The sequence below is a fragment of the Pyrus communis genome, chromosome 17, assembly GCF_963583255.1.
Source record: "Pyrus communis chromosome 17, drPyrComm1.1, whole genome shotgun sequence".
Taxonomy (NCBI): Eukaryota; Viridiplantae; Streptophyta; class Magnoliopsida; order Rosales; family Rosaceae; genus Pyrus; species Pyrus communis.
Genome location: NC_084819.1, coordinates 5,658,380 through 5,666,616, shown reverse-complemented (window position 1 = coordinate 5,666,616; position 8,237 = coordinate 5,658,380). Strand labels below are relative to the sequence as shown.

General features: G+C 38.8%; 1 protein-coding gene across 1 annotated transcript; it reads right to left on the bottom strand.

Moving 5' to 3' along the window:
- Positions 1-1,808: 1,808 nt before the first annotated feature.
- Positions 1,809-7,016, bottom strand: LOC137721926 (uncharacterized). The gene is made up of 7 exons (XM_068460945.1): positions 6,851-7,016; positions 6,198-6,766; positions 5,680-5,811; positions 5,389-5,487; positions 4,626-4,717; positions 2,316-2,406; positions 1,809-2,210 (listed from the first exon to the last, which is right to left on the bottom strand). Exons 1-7 carry the CDS (start codon positions 7,014-7,016, stop codon positions 1,809-1,811), a joined length of 1,551 nt encoding a protein of 516 aa, XP_068317046.1.
- Positions 7,017-8,237: the final 1,221 nt, after the last annotated feature.

Here is an 8,237-nt window from a genome sequence, read left to right as displayed (position 1 = left end):
ATCTAGAGCTCATCCATCTAGCCGGAGTCACCTAACGTGACCTGTATGGCTGAAATCCACATCTTAACCAATATACCTGCACACGAGTCGAAACCACCTAAAGTGGTCTGTACGACAGGACTAGGTGTAAATAAATACGCTCAAGTGCTACGATCATGTGAAGACTATGTGAATAATCGTGGGTTACCTACGAGTTGGAACCACCTATAGTGGTCTGTACGATAGGACTGTGCACCTAACTTGGATCCACGGTGAGCGATGGTGCGGGAAGTGAACATCATGTGAAGGACTGTGCCCTAACCACGGTCTAGAGCACTAATACCGGGGTGCAGGTTTATGAGCTCTCAACACATCTCACATAATCATCAATTCACATAAACAATCTACAACTCACCTGGTACTTACCTGAGCATCCACCGCGTCAAAATCACAATATGCGCATATCATACAAATTCATAGTCTAAGCATAAATCAATAGGCATGGCATTTCAAACATAATTTCATTTAAACACATTTTCTGGGAAAATAGCAAGTATATAAGTATATACTGAAAACCAAAAACCCACTCACTAGTATGTGGAAGGGTCGTAGCCCCCAAGCCTCGATTGACTACGCTCGTCTTGAGGATAGGTCGCACCTATATGCAAAACAACTATATAAACGTTAATTTAAAGCACATAAATGAAACTAGCTAATAACTTCTCAGACATTGCTCAAATGGGGTGTTTGAATATACCAACATGATCTACTCAACACCACGAACATCCCTATATTTTTAGAAAACTTTTCCAACCACCCACGCGCCTTCACGCGCCGGCCACACGTAGGCACATGCCTGACACACGTACGGAAACCCTAACGGCATTAGGGAATATTCCGTTCAAAAAAGGAATATACCGTTAAATATACTTGACGTCGTTAGTAACACCGTTAGTATATTCCATCAAAGTTGACAGAATATTCTTCGTCTTCTCCGGTGATCCTCGCCAAAGTTGTCGTCGGGCGCCGTCTGCGTCTTCGAAAATTGGAAAAACTTAGAACTTTGATATCTTCTTCATTTCTCTACCAAAATTCATGAAAAATTTCACCATAATGAAGCTTACAACGAGTAGAACAAAACCTTACCACTTTTAGGACTTAAATCCAACGGGATCTCGCCGAAGAAACCTCGAACACTTCGGCAACCTCTACAACTCGATGAACTCGAGCTTCTCGACGTCCAAAACACTTCAAAATTACTCCCCGTGCTTCGTGAAGACATCCTAAAGTTCCCTAGAACCTTAAAACTTGAAGAAAAGTCCACGATCACGACTGCATGAATAGTAACCCAAAACTAGGTTATCTGGTTTTCGAGTTTTACGAGCTTTCACGTCGAACTAAGGGTATGGATGGGCTCCTGAGCTCACAAAGAACACAAAAGCAACCTCCTCGACATTGATTCGTGTAAGATGAAGCTAGTTTGAAGAGTAACCGTACAACTTATACAGACAACAGATGAAATCCGAGAGAATTAGAGAGAGAGGGTCAACAGAGAGGTTTAGGTGTATGTGTGTGGTTTTAGTGGGTCACCAACCAAAAACAAAAGAAAATCAAACCTAAGTTCTAACTAGTTCCAAAAGTATTGGAAAATTAGGAATTGGACCACAACCAAAAACATATTACACATAATACATCTCAACGTCCAAGGGCAATTAAGTCATTTCCTTACTCTCGAGGATAAAATAATATACACCTTCAGGACGAGCTATCACAACCTACCCCCTTAAGAAAATTTCATCGCTGAAATTCACACAACAACAAACAAACCTCTAATAATCACAAAAAAAGTGTGGATACATCTCTTTCATACGCTTCTCTGTCTCCCAGGTAGCTTCCTCCACCGAGTGATTTCTCCACATAACTTTCACTAAACGCATGATCTTATTCCTCAGAACTTTATCTTTCCAATCCAGAATAGTCACTGGCTCCTCATCATAAATCAAATCTGGATTAATTTCCAAAGGTTGATGAGGTATCAGATGCAACGGATCTGAAACATAATGACGAAGCATGGAAACATGGAACACATCATGCACTTTAGACAACTCTGAAGGCAACTCAAGCCTGTAAGCAACTTCACCGACTCTCTTGGTGATCACATATGGTCCGATGTACCTAGGACTTAGCTTACCTTTCTTCCCGAACCGTACCACACCTTTCCATGGCGAAAGCTTTAAAAATACCCAATCACCCACTTTATACACCCTGTCAGTGACATGTTTATCTGCTAAGCTCTTCTGTCAATCTTGGGCCGCTTTCAGGTTAGACTTAATTACCTGAATATTCTGAGTAGTCTCCTCCACTATCTCAGGGCCTTCCAAAACCCTTTCGCCAACCTCAGACCAACACAAAGGTGTACGACAAGATCTGCCATAAAGTGCCTCAAATGGTAACATACCAATACTTGAATGAGAGCTGCTGTTGTAGGCAAATTCCATCAAATCCAACCGTTTATGCCAAGCTGATATGAAAATTAACCTGACATACAAATTAAACCCTATTTGTGACAATTGTAGTATATATGCAAGTAGGGATCGTTCTAAACCAGAGACTAACTAGGGATGCTAATCAACTCAAATAAGATTAAAAAACACAAAACTAGACTCTATAGACTTAACACTAACTTAAAACACTCAAAACAGCAATAAACAATTAAAAAGACTCAAAACTGACTCTATGGAGTTGTTTGGACGAATTTTAACTAACTTAGACTCAAAACACTAATTTGGACAGATTCAAATACTTTTCTAACTAATCTAACACACTTAATAAAAGGGGGAATTGATTTGGACGAAATTAATTAAATTAGGCAGATTGTAAATTAAGCAGATTAGACACTAAATTAAGTGAATTGAATGGGTAAAAGGCTAGTTAGAGAGTCCTTCTCCACACATGCACATATGTAACACAAATTGATTTCCAGATTTTATCCCTTTAAACCATGAATGACAATGCCCCAAATTAATTGTGAGAAGCACAAATTAACTTTCAGATTTTCCTAGTTTCATTGAATTGGATGGAATACGCATCGACAACTAAATTATTCTTATCAAGTTCCCTACATGAACCGCATAATAGAGATACAATCAAAGATCATTAAGCTTTTTGAAAACCATAAGCATTGACTAGGCATTCATAACTATGAACTGCATGATACTCTTGCCTAGAATTTACTTAACACAATCATGACTAGTGATTTTTACTACTTGTGAATATAAGTTCGTAACGATTAGGTGAAATTCCCTTATATTCTAACATCAAATTCATGTATGAAAACTAAGTATGCATCCTTAATCAACACACAAGAACTAGTTCTCAATAAATTAGTTAAGTAAATTGGATTCACAATTCAAGAAACAAAACTAGAGGAAATCAATTCATATAAAACATAAGTCCATGGCTTTGAATTCACCTCTAACTAAGAAAAACTTAGTCACACATGTTCATAACAATTGAAAAGCAAATTAAAATAAACATGGAAACGAATCGAGGGAAGAAAAAACTCTGAAAGTCTCCAATGGATGCAGATTTCTTGCGGCACAAGGTTGTCTTTCTCCTATAGAAGCACGGCAACTCCTTCTTCTCCCTAGGTTTGCGGCACAAGGTGAATTTCTGAATGTATGGTGTGTGGTGTGAATGAGTGAATCAATGGAAGGGTGAATGGCTGCATAGGGTGTGTAAGGGGGTGCGGCACATTAAGATATATACATACATACATATATATATATATATATATATATATATATATATATATATATATATAGCACGGCAAAACCCTAGGAAATCAGAGTTAGGGTTAAACTTAGCAGAAACAAGTGATTAGGGTTCCTTGGGTGCAGCAAGGCTTGGAAATTAAGTCATAGCCCAATAAATTTCTGATATGGACTTATACAATCCAAATCCAAGAGGAAAATGGCCAATTTAAATCAAAATCCAAGAGGAAAAAGATTAGGGAAATTTGCCAAAGCTTGGGCCTTCTAGAAACAAGGTGTTTTGTGGCTGATTTTGGCTCTTCTAGAAGAAATAAAAGGGGGAAGGGTGCGGCACCCTTTTAGGGTCAGATAAGGCTTCTAGAAATCATGTTTTTAGATCCACTTGCAGCTAGAATTAAGGTGGAACAAGATTAGACTAGAATAAAATAGGATAAGGTTTGGATAAGATAAGGTTGTTAGGATAAGTTTCCATATTTCTTGCTCTTTCCTTATCTTTTTTGTCTTAAACTTGTCTCATCTGATTTGTAGCATGTTCCTAGCCTCTTTTGACTCCCAAATTCGTCCATCCACCTTGCTCCATATATAAGCTATCCATAATAAGCCCAAAACTGCTCTAAAAGGCCCAAAACTGCCTTTTCTTGCCAACTTTGTCATTAGGACCTATAAACACACGAAAATAGCTTAAAACACTATAATAAGTAGTAATTAGCTAACTAAATGTAAGGAAACAACATAACTAAGTAGCATAAATAGCTCCTATCACAAGCGTCACCAAACTGTAAAACTGAAGATCTCAGCATATCCTCTAACGTCTGAATAGTCCTTTCTGATTGTCCATATGTCTGAGAATGATATGATGTACTGTAAAGTAACCTTGAACCAAGAGCTTCCTGGAATGCTACCCAGAATTTAGAAGTAAACCTGGGATCACGATCCGAGATAATACTAACTGGAACTCCATGATACTTCACAATATTCAATATAAATAGTTCAGCTAATCGGCTTAATGAATACTTCTCGCTCACTGGAATAAAATGTGCTGACTTAGTAAGCCGATCAACTATCACCCAAATGCTGTCATAACCATTATGTGTACGAGGAAGCTTGTACACAAAATCCATAATAATGTTTTCCCATTTCTACTGTGGAATGAGAAGTGGCTGAATCAACCCAAAAGGCTTCTTCCTTTCAGCTTTAACCTGTTGACAAATGGCACACCTACTCACATACTCAGCAATTTCTCTTTTCATACCCAGCCAATAATAAAATGGTCGAATGGTATGATACATTTTAGTACCTCTAAGATGCATTGCATAAGCCAAACAGTGTGCTTCATCCAAAATTTCTTTCTTTAATTCCGCATTATTTGGCACGTACATTTTGTTCTCCTGCATAAGCATGCCATCAGTCTCCCGAAGTCTGAGATTTTTCTTTTTCCCCTGAGTTCTTGCTTCAATTAACTCCTAGATTTCTTTATCATTCATCTAAGCCTCGAGCACACGATCAATTAAAATTGGTCTAACTTGGAAATTAGCAAGTAAAGCTTTTTCTCGAGCTTCCACCCCTAACTTCACTCCAGTAGACCTCAAATCAGCAAGAAGAGGAATATGACAAGCATATAAAGCATAAGTCTAACTGGAGTCTTCCTACTAAGTGCATCAGCCACCACATTTGCACGACCAGGGTGATACTCAATCGTGCAATCATAATCACTTAGCAACTCAATCCACCTTCGCTGCCAAAGATTAAGATCCTTCTGAGTAAAAAGATACTAGAGACTTTTATGATCCGTATAAATCTTACATTTTTCACCATAAAGATAATGTCTCTAAATCTTAAAAGCAAAGATAATGGTTGCTAATTCCAGATCATGAGGAGGGTAATTCATCTCATGTGGCTTTAATTGTCGTGAAGCATAAGCAATCACCTTACCATGTTGCATCAACACACATCCCAAACCATTCAAGGAAGCATCACTGTAGATCTCGAAATTACTACTATTATCTGGGAGCGCCAAAACAGGTGCATGAGTGAGACAATACTTCAATTGTTGGAAGCTCTGCTCACAATTATCATCCTACTCAAATTTAACATCATTTCTAGCTATCCTTATCAGTGGTAAAGCAATAACTGAAAAATCTTTAACAAATTGTCAATAATAACCTGCTAGACTAAGGAAACTTCATACTTCCGTGACAGTTCGTGGCTGCTCCCAATTCTCAACGACTGCTACCTTTTAAGGGTCCACTAGAATACCTTGTGCGACAAAAATGCCACTTGATCTAACCAAAATTGGCATTTGCTAAACTTAGCATACAATTGGTTTTCCCTCAATCTCTTCAACACCAAAGTGAGGTGTCGAACATGCTCTGATTTAGACTTAGAGTATACCAGAATATCGTCAATAAAGACAATGACAAACCTGTCTAAATATGGCTGGAATACTTGATTCATCAAATCCATAAAAGCTGCAGGTGTATTAGTCAATCCGAATGGCATCACAAGAAACTCATAATGACCATATCGAGTCCTAAAAGTCGTCTTAGGAACATCCTCACTTTTAATCTTCAACTGATAGTAACCAGACCTCAAATCAATCTTAGAAAATACGCAGACACCTCGAAGCTGATCAAATAAATCATCTATACGCGGCAATGGATAACGGTTTTTAATTGTTATCCAATTTAATTGCCTATAATCAATGCATAGGCTCAAAGTCCCGTCTTTCTTTATCACAAATAACACTGGAGCTCCCCAGGGTGAAGTACTAAGCCGAATAAAACCTTTATCAACTAATTCCTGCAATTGAATCTTCAATTCCCTCAATTTAGCATGAGCCATTTGATAAGGAGTCAAAGATATAGGATTCGTACCTGGAAGCAAATCAATAGTGAATTCCACATCTTGGTCTGGCAGCAATCCAGGTAAATCATCAGGGAATACATCAGGAAAATGCTTGACTACTTTTACATCCTCCACACTACTAGAAGCAACATCATTCAACACCACATGAGCTAAATATCATTGGCAACCTTTTGATAACAACATTTTTGCTCTTATGGCAGAAATAACACCATGCCTCACTCAACTCTGCTCACCCACAAAAGTAACCTCAGGTAATCCAGGACGATGGAAAGTAACTGTTTTCCTATAGCAATCTATATTGGCACGATTATAATGCAACCAATATGTGCCCAAAATCACATCAAAATCAACAATATCTAATGGGATAAGGTTAGCTGGCATAACTATATCCTCCACCATCACTGGACATTCGGGATATACACAATCAACATAATATCTTTCTCCTCTAAGCATACAAACTCTAAATCATACCCTAGAGGTGTAGGATGAGGTTGCGTCACTTAAGCAAATGTACGAGAAATGACAAAATACATAGCACCACAATCAATTAAAACTCTAGCAAAGTGACCAAGAATGTTTAACGTACCCATGATCAAGTTCGGATGATTCTGAGCATCCTACAGAGAGATATTGTTAATATGTCCCTGGGCTTGTTGTCGTCCCCCACGACCTCTACTAGCTTGATTATTTCGCCCCTACACACCACGGCCTTAACTTGGCTGACTAGGTTGCCTCGAAGATCCTGCACTACTAAAAGCAATCTCCACTTGCTGGGGCTATCCACCCTGGAACCACTGAGATCCACCAGCTAGAATGGGAAAATATAGCATATAACCTCCAGAATACTGAGGATACCCACTCTGATAATAAGGATCCTCGGAATACCGATACTACCCTGAAGCATAAGGAACAACGTCACCGTAATAATGGTAAGCACCACCACGACCCATCTGACCATAACTACTAGACCTTGGAACTTGCTGGATCGACGCTGATGGTGGCAAGGAAGGCTGCTGAGGCCTCTGCTGATTCTGAGGACAATTTATAGCTTTATGCCCTATTTGACCATAAGTAAAACATCCACTGCTGCCTCTCATACACTTCCCAAAATGTCTATTGTTATATCTGCGACACAACGGAGCCCTTCATCTACTAGCATCCCCCTGTCTTTGGAATCTAGAACCCCCAAAAAATCTACCACCTCTTCTTTGACCAGTGGTGCTAAAACCCCTGCTAAAAGAACTGGAACTAGCTCCACTTCGCTTAAAGCTCTGAGTCTTGCGAGGTCCTTGAGATGATTGACCTTTACCTTTATCATCTTTCTTCTGATTGCCATCCTCTTCTTCTTCCTCTTCACTCTCACTTGGCATATTATCTGAATCCTCAATCCTCAACAAAATCTCATAGAATTCCCGGTAAGAAGCACAATGAGTAATGGTCGCCATAGAACACGACTTCTTCTTAGTACCCAATCTGAAACGATGAAGCACCTCAACTGGATTAACAGCAACATCCGGATGATAACGAGACAAGTCAGTGAATCTCCTATAATACTCATTTGCCATCATTTTCCCCTATCTCAATTAAGTAAATTCTTGCTTCTTATGATCAATATACTCA